We start from the raw sequence: 15,563 nt of genomic DNA on the forward strand, positions 1-15,563 counted from the left end.
TAACGAATTTGAGTTTTAGTCCCGGTAAAAAGAAATCCTCCCATTTTGCCTGCAATTTCAAAAGACTTTGGTTTCAGTCCCTTATTGTGGCCATGTCACACAAAAACACTGACATGGCTAGACCTGCTAACTGATCACTGCCACGTGTTCAAAGGGCGCTGACTTGGAAAATTATAGGGTAAAAATCAAAATTTGCACAAACTACAAGGATGAAAATTAAAATTCGAACAAATTACCGGGACGAAATTTAAAATTCCTAAATTTAAAAACTTATTCTCCAATTCTTCATTTTCTACCTTACCACCTCCACCGAAGAAAAAAAAATGGTTGCATTTAGATTGGTTATGAAATTTTATGCATCTAATCATATAACAATGATGTCACATTATTAAAAATATGTCATTTCAGAAAAGAAAAAAAAAACTTCAAGTGGAGTTAAAATCCAAAAATTTGTAAAACAAAGGACCAAAAATTTTTGGTTTTAGAAATGAAAATCACGACTTTAATTTAGACAAAATAAGAGAATTAGTAACCAAAAAAAAAATAAGAGAATTAAAATACACTTCGAGCAAAATGACCAAATATGAGAAAACATCTTCTGACCATCAACATGTTTTTATACCGTTTGCATTTGACACTTTTGGCTTTCTAGCACCGGAGGCCGTAAACCTTTTGAACAGAGTTCAAAAGGTCATGCATAGTAATGTTGTGTCGCCTAGGTCGATAAATGTAGTTTTTCAAAGATTGGATTTTGCTATCCAAAAAGGTTTGGTGGCGCAGCTTGTTGTTCATCTACCTTTTGTTCATATATAATTATTATAATTATAATATACTCCCTCCGTCCCTTAATATAAGTCCCTTTAAAAAAAATAAACTTGCGAAAAAAATTATGGTAGACTAGGAAATAAAGATTTAATTTTCTTTTAACTTGTGATCACCATAAAAAGGAAAGTATAGTCAAAATGGAAGGACCATTATTGTCCATTTTAGTCAAAATTAAACACACTATCTAGGATGACACTATTTGTACTTTTGTGAGGTTGAACAGAAGAATGTAGTTCATAAATTCCAATGATTTATTCACTAATAGATAATTTACAAGTGGCCAGCTATCTATTTGAGCTAACCAAAATCCTAACATCATTATTATCTTCACCAAACAAAGATGGCTAAGGGAGAAGAAACAACAACTCTAAAATCTCTTGAAGATTTTGATCCTCAAAAGAAGCCCAAAAGGAACAAATTTGCTTGTGCTTGTGCTATCTTGGCTTCTATGACTTCTATCCTACTTGGCTATGGTAAGTGTAAATACAACCATACAATTAATTCATTTATATCCATTTAACAACAAAAGAGAATATATAATATTTCATATGAATGAAACTAACTAATAGTGTTATAATATATGCTGAAAAAAGTAAATTTAGAACCCATTTTTTTGTAGAAAGAATAAAGATAAGGAAATATTTTGCCCAACCATTTGGAACAGAAAAATAAAACATTTAATTGATTGACATACTATATATTAACAGAAACATAAAAGTTAGTGAGAGACCAACCAGGATGTCCCGTACCAAGGGACATTATTGGAGGGGTCGAGGTTCGAACTCGGATTCTCCACTTCTTCATACTTTTTTTTTAAGAAGCTAAATTCCACTTCTTCACACTTATAACATGTGAGTCTAGCCACTAGACTACTAAATAAAAAAAATAAGAGACCAACTCTCATCAAACCAAAGTTCGAATTTTAACCGAGAGGGAATATATAGAAAACAAAGAGTTAGTTAGAATTTGTTAGTAGGGGTTATTCTACTAGCTATATACATAGATCATATCATGTATTTACTTGCTATATTTTATCAATCAATATGAAATTCTAATATTATTTTTTTCTCTATCAAACTTCTTAGCTTATTTTTTATATGACATGAATATTCATCTATGTTAAGAGTCCCACATCGGTTGAGATATGGCCTGACTAAGTGTTTATATACTAGAGGCAATCCTCACCTTAAAAGCCGGTTTTGTAAGGATGAGTTAGGCCCAATACTCATTTCTAAGATGGTATCAGAGCCTCTCCCCGATCCGTTGGGCCACCTGTTATCAGGTTTCCGCTATCGGGCCACCTACCATTTATATCCACGCACCAAGCCCAATAGTGCTGGGCGTGAGGGGGTGTGTTAAGAGTCCCACATCGGTTGAGATATGGCCTGACTAAGTGTTTATATACTAGAGGCAATCCTCACCTTAAAAGCCGGTTTTGTAAGGATGAGTTAGGCCCAATACTCATTTCTAAGAATCAATGTGATAATGGGATTTATAACAACTGTAACAGATATTGGTGTGATGAGTGGAGCAGCTATCTATATACAAAGAGACCTTAAAATAACAGATTTACAACTTGAAATCCTATTAGGCATCATAAACCTTTACTCTCCCATAGGTTCTTACATTGCAGGGAGATTGTCCGATTGGATTGGGCGGCGTTACACGATTGTCCTTGCCGGTGTAATTTTCTTTGTTGGTGCTGTACTTATGGGACTTTCTCCAAACTATGCATTTCTCATGTTTGGCCGTTTCTTTGCCGGCGTTGGTATAGGTTTTGCCTTCTTGATTGCTCCTGTCTATGCCTCTGAAGTCTCCCCAACTTCTTCCCGTGGCTTCCTCACTTCCTTGCCTGAGGCGAGTTTTCAGATTTCCACATTGATTAATTTACCAATGTTGCCATAATAAATAAATTAACAATTCACTGAATAGCATGTTATTTTCAGGTATTTTTGAATGGAGGGATTTTAATTGGATACATATCAAACTATGGATTTTCAAAGCTGCCACTCCGCTATGGTTGGCGAGTGATGCTTGGAATCGGCGCAATCCCTTCTATACTTCTAGCTGTGGCTGTATTAGCTATGCCCGAGTCACCTAGGTGGCTCGTTGCGAAGGGTCGATTAGGGGAAGCCAAAAAGGTTCTATATAAAATATCCGATTCTAAAGAAGAGGCTCAGCAAAGACTAATTGATATCAAAGAGATAGCAGGGATCCCTTTGGACTGCGACGACGACATTGTTTCTGTCACAAAAGTTCAAGGCAAGGGTGTATGGAAAGAACTATTTATTTATCCTACACCTGCAGTTCGTCACATTTTCATTGCTTCCCTTGGGATTCACTTCTTCGCACAAGCCACAGGCATAGACGCTGTTGTTTTGTACAGTCCTAGAATCTTCGAGAAGGCTGGGATCAAATCCGACACAAATAAGCTTCTCGCAACCATAGCCGTTGGGTTCATGAAAACAATGTTCGTCTTGGTGGCCACTTTTTTATTGGACCGCATTGGGAGGCGCGCACTGTTATTAACCAGTGTTGGTGGGTTAATACTCTCACTTCTGACATTGGCGATTAGTCTCACTATTATTAATAATTCACACGCCTCGCTGACATGGGCTATTGGGCTTAGTATAGCGGCGGTGTTGTCCTACGTGGGTAGTTTCTCAATCGGGTCAGGTCCCATTACATGGGTTTATAGTTCTGAGATATTTCCGCTGAGGCTTCGAGCTCAGGGCGTGTCTATTGGGGCTGTGGTGAATAGGGTCACTAGTGGAGTCATCTCCATGACTTTTTTGTCCCTTGTTAATGCCATCACCATAGGTGGTGCTTTCTTTCTTTTCGCGGGGATTGCAATTGTCGCATGGATCTTTCACTATACTATGCTCCCTGAAACACAAGGCAAAACATTGGAGGAAATAGAAGGGTCTTTCGGTAACTTCTGGAGGAAACCGAACGTCAATGCCACCAAAGAAGTGAACCACGAAATTCAATTGAGTTACAATGATTAGACTTTTACAACTATGGATTAGCTAAGGAAGAATTGATAAAATGATGTTAACCATATCTAAGCTTGATAAATTTTAAATATTTCGGGCACTTCAATATAGTCAAATGTGGCTCCTTCAACAACAAAAAAAAAAGTCAAGTGTATAAGCTTATGCAATTTGCCGTTTTATGCTATTAACATGGATGATGTGAATTTGAAACGATAGTTTCTTTTAGTCTGCTTTAACTCGAACCATTATGATTAGTTAAGTAAGAGTTAAAATTAAGACTCGCAGTGATGTTCAAATAAACTAACATGAATGAGCCAACTATGTTCATGGACAAAACTCAATTTGCAGAGGCTCAAACTAAGATTTGAGAGAGATAGACTGCAATTCAAATGCACTAATTTTCTATCTCTAGCAGTGATATATACTACTTTTGTTCATGTTGCAATACCAATATAAAAACTAGGCAGAAGAGTGACAGAAGTAGACAAGGCATAAGTGGCACAAATCAATGCCAGAATATATAGAAAACGCAGAAGAAAATAAATGTCTTAATTTTCATTGATCGATAGTATTTTTCGTTTCATCAATTCATAGAAAGACTCTAAAGTTAAAGATAATTATAAAGCCGTTGATGAATCGCCACTGACATGTTGGAAAGGTTGATGCATGATTCCAATTCCAAAGAATAAAGAATATGACAGTTGCTGTGCTAATATTGCTTCACGAAATAATTGCTTTAAGGGCATCCTTCACATATGAATATTTGAATGAGAAACCTAACTTCTTGGCTTGAGTAGGAACCACTCTTTGCCCTTCTAAAACCTACAGAGAGATTAAGGGTACATTTCATGGAATTCATATTAGAAGATACTCCCTCTGATCCTTTTTAGAAGAAACAGTTGACTTTTTAGATTCATTGAATAACCGATGTATTTGACATATATCATAAACCAGATCCATTACTTATTCAATGAACTTAAAAAGTAGATTGTTTCTTATAAAAAGGACTGGATGGAGTATATATGGATGGAGGACATGTTAACCAGAGATGACTCCTTACCACAGTAGCACCTTCTCCAAGAACAGCCTTGAGTGCAAAGTCAGGCACCGGCAGCCATGAGGGACGACCCAAAACTTGTCCTAGCTGCTCACACAATTCGGACAATCGCACAGGATTTGGTGCAGTTCCATTGATAACTCCTAATGCAGACATAATTCAAGGCAATGCAATAAGTTCACCAATTAATCAAGACTGAAGTCATTAAACCATTCTTTTAATTAGCAATTTTTTAAGAAATCAACAAATTCTATTTTTCGAGACATGGTACCTTTGTAGGATGGATTTGATAGTGCTTCATATATTAAATTGACAATGTCATCAAGATGAATCCAGGAGAACCTGTGAGGAATAACAATAAAGAACCGGAGTAGAAATTAAGATGCATACAAAACGCAAATCACAACCATATATATTCTCGATAACAGCATAGCTGGAAATAAAGTTGTTTCACAATTTAGAAAACACATCAGGGTGTAGCATAGTGGAAATTTTTTTATGGATGGTGTCTAAGTAATAAACTAATAATGGATTAAAAGGAAACTAAAAAAAAAAAAAAAAAAACTTTTTACGAGCGCAAGCAACTAAGTAAAATACCACTGGTTTCCAGAACCTAGAGGTCCACCAGCAAACATCATGAAGAGAGGTATCATTTTAGCTGCAGAAGTTCAAAGATGTAGTTATCAGTTATACAAAGACAATATGATGAATTTCATAAAATACATATTTATATTTTTTTATATGATACCTAGTGCTCCACCATCTTTACCAAGAACAACACCGATGCGAATTAGAGCCACTCTAACATCTCCATTAACCTTTAGAGCCGACGATTCCCATTCTCTGCAAACCTGAAAAGATAGACTGATGGTTTTTCTACTTTCTTATGAGATTTAAGATCTTATAATTTTCCAATAATGACAGAAAAATTCCTTTTACCTCAGCAAGGTAATCCTTTCCTGATGGACTTTGTTCATCAAAGACTTGTGTCTCACTGGTGCCTGGACATATAATTAAGTACAAAGAAAATGAAAAGCTTTGTCCACAAAATCATGCATAGTCAATTGATTACAAAACATGCTTCAAAAGTAATACATTTTCTAACCAACGATTTTTTTCTGAAGACTCTAACCAACGAATTTAACGACCATAATCATTTTAATTTATAGTGAAAAAGAATCAACCAGTAGAGAGCCAGTTTTGGTCAACAAACATACCATAATAACCAACAGCTGTTGCACTAACAAAAACTTTGGGTCGAATATCATCTGGTGCGCTTTTTATAAATTCTACAACCTTCGCTATGAAACGAATAAGTCAGCAGAAGAATGGAAAATCTTTATATGTAAGTACATGTATCTTGTGTTGGAATGTATACTTAAATAATATTCCCTCAATTGGAATGTATACTTACTTTTGAGGTCACTTTAATCCTGCTTTGCTTGATTTCTTTCTTTATCTGAAGCATTAGCAAACAACATCGAGAGCTAAGTAAGGAAAAACATTACCAAATTAGCAAACAAGGAAACCAAATTAGTTCTAAGTAAAGCTAAAGATAACCACCAAACTAGTTGTAACTTGTAAGTATATATCATTTAAATAGCGGGAGTAATAGAAACATGGAAATAACCTCAGAAGACCATCTGGTACTTATTGGCAATCCTGCCAAATTCACAACACCTGTTGATCCATGAATGCAATCCTTCCATTCTGGCTCCTCGGCAATCTTGACTCCTGGAAAGTCTTTCACTGGAAATACCGGGGAAGAGTTAATCGGTTAGTTCAGACTTCAGAGTGATCGAAGTATATATCTGACTTTGAATATGCTTTGAGTATTACAAGTTACATATGAATTAAAACCAACAACAAATATGGTAGTTATAAGGTTAAGTGAAATTTAGGTGTCATTTTGATCTCTTGAATAAATTTACCGTGGTAAATGAGTTTAAGAGAGGACATGCTTTTGAAAAATGTGAGGATTTTTGAATTATCACGTTAATTTATTACCTTCTTACCCGGAAAAATTTGTTCTGCCTTAGATTTAGAGCGTGTCAGGACATGAATGCTGTGATTTTCTGCAAAGGTTGTTAGTTAAGAACAGAAATTAGCTTAATTGTTTACCAGAAAGAATCCGAGAGGTCATATGATATAAACAGGTACATACAAGGGATCCTATAAGTTAGGGGCTAACCTGCTTGCAGCTTTTGCACCAGCCTTTTACCTATAAAACCTGTTGCTCCAGTTACAGATATGATCATTTGATTTCCCTGCTAAAACACATTAACCAGTGATGATCGTGAAGGAACTAAAAAACGAATAATATTCTGAACATTTAAATAATATTCTCAAGGTACAATGCAAATTGCTAATGTAATGTCCGATAGAAATCATGCATAACTTCAACGTGTTTGGTAGCATCATGGTCAACATTGAAGCTAAATTTAATATTTTGGATCTAATGCTTAACATGGTACAAGCATTGATAGTTGCATAGTTCCTTCCTCTTTAAATTTTGGCTAATGATCTACAATCTATAGTAAGATAAAAACTGGAAATCATAAGTATCGTAGCTAATTAATCCCGTCAAGGATGGCGCACCATGAAACTGCTGCCAATAAAATACTTAATTGGAGCATTGTTGAGTATGACTCATATTCGCTGATAAGTGGGCATACGCTCAAATATAGAGGAGCGTAGTGGACTGTACTATTTAAACATAACTTTGTACTTGTAAGTTGTAACCCTAAGCATTGCATAATAGAAAACTACAACTGTCAACCTACTGTCGGAGACATAGGTATAATTGGCCGAACTCTGATAATCATTGTATTCTTGTGTGTATATCTTCTTACTTTAGCGCCGTATTTGCTATTCTCACCAAAAATTAAGAGCCAATGAGCTATCCATCCTAACCACGAATTAGGTTTACTAAAACAAATTCATGAGAAGCCTAACTTCACTATCACCACAAAAAATTAACAACTAGAACAGTCCCACTCAGAATCTTTATCTCGAAAGAAGCCAAAGCCAATGAGCAAAACTTATCAAAACGTCATTTGAAAATAAGTCAAATCAATTGGCAAGCACCAAATTATAAAACAGAACATACCTTGGAGCTTTGATCAGTGCCACACCAAACCTTGAACCTCCTAGCCTCCCTAATCTAGTAAAATTTAAAATGTAATGGATATTACTATTTTTTTTTATAAAAGCCATAGATGAGAGAAAAGTTTAGAAATGTAATGTACAAATATTATTGATAACTTGATCAATTAATGAATAATGAATAAACGGACCCTTATTTATACATATATAAAATGAAAAAGATAACAAATAACTAACCTAACTAACACTTAACTAACTATTAACAACAAACTTTATCTCTAATAATGGATAGCCAAGCATTGTAACCTATGAATAACTTATAGAGATACCAGACTCTGACACTGACACGTAAACATCGATAATAATTTTAAAAAATACAGCGAGTAATGCAGTGCCACGTAACACCAAAAAAAAAAATGAAAATGAAGAAAGGAACTTACAAAGAGGGTTTGAGGAAGGTGAAGAGAAGGACAGACGGTGTGAGACCAAGTTAGAGCTGTGGTTCCACTGATTTCCATTATTTGTAGTTCGTAGCAAGATGAGATCCCTCTTATTGCCTCTCAGAAAAAACATCAACTAATTTGCTATGCACAGTGCTGTAATGTACTCTGTTAAGATTATTTCTTGTATGGTTTCTTCGTGGTTAATTTGGAGCCACAGCAACCACCATTACCATATCCACCACTTATTGTAAAAGAGTTTAACAACTACTATCGTTTAATTAGTTTTACTTTTACAACAAACTAGATAAAGGGTAGCTTGGGATAAACAATTTATTTGCAGTTTATAGTACAATCACTTATGATAAATATTTATTTATAAGCTTATATAAGTTATGTTTTATAACAAAAGATAAATAAAGTTAAAAAAAAAAAGTTATGTTTTATAACAAAAGATAAATAAAGTTAAATTGTTTTTTTATATATTAAAAATTGTTTTCATAAGCTATATGAACAACTTATGAAAAATGTCACAAATATTGTTTTCAAAATACAAGAGACTTCAACTATTAAATGTGAAGGCCTATTTTTATTTAGTAATTTATTCAGATGCCTTTTATGCAAGTTATACCGGGTCTATATTTTTTAACATATATTAATATATAAACTTTTTCTTTTGTAATTTATAAGGAGAGTCTATTTTTATTCGGTTCAAACTTCTAAAACAAAATTCTCACTTCGAGTGCCATGTATTTAAAGTAGGTTTATTACAATTTATTTTATATAATTTTTCTCTCTTTAATTCTATTTTATTTAAAAGTTGTCTAATATTTTGTTCGGATGCAACGCATATTGACTCGCGGCTCACTGCACAATTCTACTAGTTATTAAGGTCATGCTAACTAGTGTCATTGAGGTACTAGTTAAGGAAAACAAAACAAGTTTGTTTTACGTTAGAAACAACATTTTTATATTTTTTGGAATACAAGCCAGCACCTAGGAGGACGGGCTTTGGCTAAGAAAGTCTTACGTGCAACGTGCTGGATACTAATGGCCCTCCATGGTATAGGACTCCAAAGATTTCGTAAAGAAGTGTGAGAAGTGCCAAAGCCATGGGGACGCACACATAGCCCCGCCAATAGAGTTGAGTTCATTGATCACCCCATGGCCATTTTGCAGGCGGGGAATGGACAGCATAGGCTCATTCAAAACAATATTGCACTAAGTGGATAGAAGTGAAAGCACTAGCAAGTATTACAGCAACAAACGTGATAAAATTCTTCAAGAGAAACGCCCTCACTAGGTTCATAATTCCACAATCCGTAGTGACAGATAACGACACCCAATTCACAGACAAAAAGATGTAGAAGCTAATTCACAGACAAAAAGATGTAGAAGCTACTACATAATTTTAAAATCAAGCAACACTTTGCATTAGTTTAGCACTCACGGACAGATTGACAGTCTGAAACGACAAATAGAGTCATTCTGAGAGGACTGAGAAGAAGGCTAGATGACGCCAAGGGGAATTGGGTTGAGGAGCTCCACCATGTACACTAGGCCTATAGAACCACACCATATTCCACAATGGGAGAAACACCATTCATACTCACTTATGGCACTGAAGCAGTAATTCCTGTCGAGATAGGAAAACTAAGTTGGAGAACGGCACACCCCCTTCAACAAGGAGATAATTAAGGGATCTAAAACATTCTCTTGGACGCATATTCCAAAGACAGTGTATGTTGATGCTTGTATGGTGCAATCTATGGTCCACACTAGTCTAATAAATTATAATCGCGAATATTTTAGAATGTGCCCACTGTATAATCTACCTTACTACGCATGATTCGGATGACCTGGTCCAATTTGCGAATAGGTCTTGCCTCAAGTTTGAAACACACACATGTTAAAGATGATTCTTTTACAACCACTTTATAGAAGAGGTAATATAAACAAGGAACTCAATATTTAACAAATTACATTAAGTTGCTATCAAAATTATCTTCAATCGGAGATAAGAGCAATTTATTACTAGATAGTGTTGATGATGATGATTATTTATTAAACGTGAGTATGTAGGTGTCATGTATTATAAGATCTTTCTTGTAATGATTTGTTACATTTGTGTCCGTTTTTTTAGTACTTGGTTCCTTAGAGACATTTTAGATTTTACATTGGTCTTTAAAATAAAAGTCTGTTTTGGTCCGTTAAAGATATATCAGTTTGCCACTTTAGTAGGATTTGCATGTTTACCGAATATAATGGTGAACCATCATCAAGTAAATATTTCTCTTGTTCTTCATCTTCTTCTCTCTCTTGTTCTTCATCTTCATCACCAACTTCATCAATCTTCATCAAACAAACCAAAAAAAAATTCCCCAAATTGAAAATCGAAATCCCTAAATCACAACCAAGAAATAGGAACACGAAAGAGCAAGGAGCAAAACAAATGAAACCCAAAAACCCATAACTAAACTTCATCAACATAAACCCAAAAATTCAAAAACTTGTAAATCCCAAATCCAGTTTCAACTAAATCTCAAATAAAAAAACAGAGAAAATCCAGTCATTCTCCATATTCAATTTCGCAATCTTAATAACACTACAAGTCCCAATCCTTAAAAACAACAAGCTTTCTCAATCTGCTCCTTCCAACTTAGTTTGTGTGTCGATGTTTTCAGAAGCCATAAGAGAGTGGATTGAGGTTTGAAGATTAAAAATATTTGACCGAAGAAGAAGGTTTTGGAAAAATTATTGTAACATTCTAGAGAGAAAAAAAATCTGGGTTTGTTGTTTGCGTTGATGGAGTAGAGGGAAGGAAGGAGATGAAGAAAAGAAAATAAAACTATGTGTTGGTTGTACACTATTAGATACAATAGATCTTTAGGATCTAACGGATGTTCTTTTGATAAAGAAATCAAATGGTTAATATTAAAAAATTATTGAAGTCTATGGTGGAGCACCTATAGTGTTGGTCCACCTTATAATTTTGGGGTTAAAAATTAAAGAAAATGACTAAAGTGGCAAACGGGAATATCTTTAAAGATCAAAATAGATATTTTTTTCTTGAAGATACCAATGTGAAACCTAAAATATTTTAAGGAGTATCCATTTGCCTTTACAAGTATATCTAGTACAGTATCTAGGTAGTAATATCCTAAATTTCAAAAAATAAATTACACGTGTATCCGTGGCACTCTTGTAATGTACTGTATGATGCATCCTAGGGGTTGGACAGACGAAGCACACGCATCTTGTCATACAGAGCTCGTGACTAAAATGTTCACAACCTCACTCAGACTTATTTATTGCACGTGACCATATAATGGAAAAACATAAACAATCTAAATTGGATCAGGTGACACCACCACCTATATCACGCAGTAGAAGGTCCTTAAAAGGGCAGAATAGAAAGGTATCAATCTAGTTTCTCATGTTCTACCCTCAGACATAAATGATGATCTTCTATTGTGAAAAGGTCATTGTACTACTGTCTAAGCAGAGCGTTAAGAAGTAAGCCGGCATCCGATATGAAAAAATCCACAAATGCATACAAGTTATATTCTCAACTAAATCATTACAAGCACTAGTTTCAGCAGCAGCAAAAACAAAATAGGCTCATATAATATGGCATGACACATTTCATCATAAGGAAAAAAGGACGAAGCTTTAAAAGCTTTATTAAGCAAAGATAGACTACTTATACAAACACCATCAATGACAAGTGGAGCTATTGTTTTCACTAATAACAGCGCAACTAAAAATTCACCTCTCACCCTCTTAATAAGAAGGTTTGCGGTCAAAGAATATTTTGCAACACAGCTCCTTTCTCATTCGGCTCTAGACTGACCGGCACGTGAAGACAAGATAATACCAACAATGAGACCGTAAAGGGCAAGAGCTTCAGCAAAGATGAGGATAAGAATCATTCCAACGAAAAGTTTTGGCTGTTGTGCATTGGCTCTGCAGAAGGAGATTAATTAATCAAAGGAATAAATTTCTTATAAATGATTGTAAACATTACATATCCAAGTATCATATTGTTAACAATTGCAGGCTTGTAAAATAAAAATGCATGTTTCATCAAGGATCATACCATACTAGACTGTTAAAAAGGTTAAGGACATGTGAATGTATACTTCCCAAGGATAAGTTTGGATTCATAGTATAGGGTGGATTGGAATCAAATAATTTCTGTTAAATTTTAAAAAATGAATGACGTTATACCATTTCATTCAATTCCACCTTATTAGACTATACCACCAATCCAGACATACCTTAAGAAAACAGTCAAGCAGTGTAAATAAGAACTCAAGACCCATATGTTCACCGATACAATGCATTTCTCAGTCTTCAACACATAAGTTTCATGGCAATGTGAAATTCTAGATTTTAGTATTACATTACACCAAATAATAACGGGAAAAAAGTCATTTTGAAATTTAACTCAATATCAATTACTAAGGTAGAAGAAATATACCTAACACCAGCATCACCAACAATACCAATAGCCATACCGGCAGATAGGCCGGCAAGTCCACAAGCAAGACCAGAGGAGAGATGTGCATAACCATCAAAAAGGTAATAAGATTTGGCCTTTGGGTTAATTCCAGTACTGATAATAACAGCAATAATAAGCCCGTAAATACCCAAAACACCAGCCATAACAACAGGTACAATAGACTTCATCACCAGCTCCGGTCTCATCACACCCATCGAAGCTACACCAACACCACTCTTTGCTGTTCCATAGGCAGCTCCCATACCTTCCTCCATCAATTCAATTCAAACCATTAGTAAAATAAATCAAAGAAAGATCTAATTCCTATTCAGAATCTCACTTTTTTTTCTCACAACAAAACAATTCAACAGTTCCAAAACAACGTGAAACAATACCTAAATACTTATACAGTTATACTATTCTCGAGTTTGAAAACAATTAAGATCCACAGAAAATAATTTGATAAATCAAACAAATTTTTTGCACAACAGAAAATATCAATCATGATATATATATATATATATATATATATATATATATATATATATATATATATATATATATATATATATAATTATTCTTTTTTAAAAATAAGATCCTGCTTCAAGTTAATTGCTAAACAAATTTTGGAAACGCAAGGCCGAATCCAAAACAATTGGAGAAGACTACGATAATCGAACATACAAGTACGAATTTTATGAATCGGAAATTGAAATTTGGTGAAATTGAAAAAAGATCGAGAAAAAACGAAAACAGATCTAATTGAGAAGTTAGGGATTAAAGAAATTACAGGAGAAAACGAGAGCAGCTGCGGCTCCAAGGAAGCCAAAAAACGGTGCCGTTTCATCGCCGCTGAATGGAGCCATTCCTACTGCAACGACGTAGAATAGATCTGATCTAAGAACAACGGTTTTCCGATCCGATTTTTGTGACGGAGAGAAAGAAAGAGAGGTTCTTAGTTCCGATCTCTGTTTCCGTAGAAAGATGAAAATGGTTAGTGAAGGAACGTGGATGATTGGTTTGGCTTTATATATAGTTACTTAATTATTTAATTTAATGATTACATCTTCGGGTACCGTATGGTTCGGATATATGGATATTATAACCCGAGCCCGGTTTAACCAACTTAGACCACCCAGTTTCATAATCTCATGTGTTGGAGAATTAAAACATACGTTTAAATCTAGTTCAACATTATACTAGAACAAAATTTATTTATGTTTCATTCCGATCATTTGTCGGACTGTAATTTTTGAACAAAGAGTCAAAGACAATACAATTTTTAAAAAATTGTTACATGAAATATTATTTGTTCAGCAAATGCATTTTCTTTTATTTGATATTAAATAAATGTAAAAAAGTTTTTTGAATGAACGAATAGTGATTTGAGATCCAAATTTCATCAACAAAAAAAAAAAATTTTAAAGAGAATGAATGGTTGAGTGTAGATTTGTCGTTGCAGACTCCTTCCTTAACCCTTCCCCATACAGATCAAAAAAAAATTCTTACGATGTAGAGCCAATTTTCGGTGGTGCAAAGTCCCATGGCCGCTCCACCCCAAACCCCAACTAAGGCTGCATCGTCGTCGGCAATGCGCTACCATGATTGGTTCTAGCATATCCGCACCACCCTCCCTTACACGTATCTTTGCTCGTGGTGGTGGTTCCTTTGCGGATATGGGTTGTTTCTTCAATGATTGGTTTGGTCACTAAAAATCTTGTTGTTGTGGCTTGTGGTTGTCGTGTTGGATTCATACTCGTTCTAGGTTCATCACTCTACAACTGCAATTATGACATTTTATTATCTGCTTCAGTCCTTTGTGACTGAATTAAGACTAGTTTGTCTATAAGTGTCCTTGAGTTTGCTATTGAACACAGTAAATGGTTGGTGTTTCATTACACTAATGCGTTGACAGTCGAATTCAGTTATTATTTGGTTCGAAAGAGACTTTTGCTTGTTGTTGTTCTTTATATGGAGTTGTGGCACGTGATTATGTTTTTGTGTTGGGAGTCAATCATTTGTCAATTTTTGAACTCTGGTTGTTGCTTGCAACTGTTCACACATCTTCTTTATGAGTGCTCATTTATTAGGATTAATTGGGTTCATATCCACTTGTATTGCTTTTATATATGTATTATTATTACCCTCTTGGGGTAACTTGCACTTTTGTGTTGACTGTTTCTTTGAGGTAAAGTCTAGTCTCCCTTTGAGGTAAGGTCTAGTCTGCCTTCGAGATTAACAATATTCAATAAAAACTCATAAACTGTTAATATTGATGAGTCTCAATAACGTATTAAATGATTTTCAATTTTTCTAAATAATTTTATGGATGATTATATGATATATAAATTTTTAATGCAACGGTGAATTTTATAAAATTCGTAGTCGTTATAACATTATAACATCATCCACCACTTGAAGCACCCTTTCATGCTAGACATGCCCATATACTACATGCTACTACCAGGGCCGGTCATGTGGGTGTGCAAAGTGTGCCACCGCACAGGGCCTCAAACATTTAGGGGGTCTTCGATTGTTTATATCGGTTTATTAAAAAATTTATATATGTAAAAAAAATTAATGACTTTGTTATTACAAAAAATATTTTATTACTCAAGAAAAAGAAAATTTAATAG

At 34.6% G+C, this 15,563-nt stretch overlaps 3 protein-coding genes across 6 annotated transcripts; 1 reads left to right on the plus strand and 2 right to left on the minus strand.

Annotated features, from left to right (window-relative positions):
• Positions 1-988: 988 nt before the first annotated feature.
• On the plus strand, positions 989-4,036 carry LOC123913809 (polyol transporter 5-like). Of its 3 annotated transcripts, none has more exons than XM_045964669.1 (3): positions 989-1,298; positions 2,336-2,682; positions 2,772-4,036. In XM_045964669.1, exons 1-3 carry the CDS (start codon positions 1,166-1,168, stop codon positions 3,831-3,833), a joined length of 1,542 nt encoding a protein of 513 aa, XP_045820625.1. In that variant the 5' UTR covers positions 989-1,165; the 3' UTR covers positions 3,834-4,036. The 3 variants fall into 3 exon arrangements, with proteins under 3 accessions (XP_045820625.1, XP_045820626.1, XP_045820627.1); XM_045964670.1 differs by having other exon boundaries at positions 1,010-1,298; positions 2,444-2,682; XM_045964671.1 differs by having other exon boundaries at positions 1,033-1,298; positions 2,600-2,682.
• A 321-nt stretch (positions 4,037-4,357) lies between these two features.
• On the minus strand, positions 4,358-8,723 carry LOC123913810 (epimerase family protein SDR39U1 homolog, chloroplastic). 2 transcript variants are annotated; one of them, XM_045964673.1, is made up of 13 exons: positions 8,424-8,723; positions 7,988-8,041; positions 7,070-7,145; positions 6,894-6,953; positions 6,509-6,627; positions 6,293-6,337; positions 6,096-6,174; positions 5,818-5,879; positions 5,627-5,729; positions 5,476-5,536; positions 5,150-5,220; positions 4,882-5,021; positions 4,358-4,643 (listed from the first exon to the last, which is right to left on the minus strand). In XM_045964673.1, exons 1-13 carry the CDS (start codon positions 8,499-8,501, stop codon positions 4,542-4,544), a joined length of 1,050 nt encoding a protein of 349 aa, XP_045820629.1. In that variant the 5' UTR covers positions 8,502-8,723; the 3' UTR covers positions 4,358-4,541. The 2 variants fall into 2 exon arrangements, with proteins under 2 accessions (XP_045820629.1, XP_045820628.1); XM_045964672.1 differs by having other exon boundaries at positions 7,070-7,148; positions 8,424-8,672.
• A 3,234-nt stretch (positions 8,724-11,957) lies between these two features.
• Positions 11,958-13,945, minus strand: LOC123913812 (V-type proton ATPase 16 kDa proteolipid subunit). Its single transcript, XM_045964674.1, has 3 exons — positions 13,718-13,945; positions 12,907-13,192; positions 11,958-12,389 (listed from the first exon to the last, which is right to left on the minus strand). Exons 1-3 carry the CDS (start codon positions 13,791-13,793, stop codon positions 12,257-12,259), a joined length of 495 nt encoding a protein of 164 aa, XP_045820630.1. The 5' UTR covers positions 13,794-13,945; the 3' UTR covers positions 11,958-12,256.
• Between the last annotated feature and the right edge of the window lie 1,618 nt (positions 13,946-15,563).

The sequence above is a fragment of the Trifolium pratense genome, linkage group LG3 (assembly GCF_020283565.1).
Source record: "Trifolium pratense cultivar HEN17-A07 linkage group LG3, ARS_RC_1.1, whole genome shotgun sequence".
NCBI classification, from domain to species: Eukaryota; Viridiplantae; Streptophyta; class Magnoliopsida; order Fabales; family Fabaceae; genus Trifolium; species Trifolium pratense.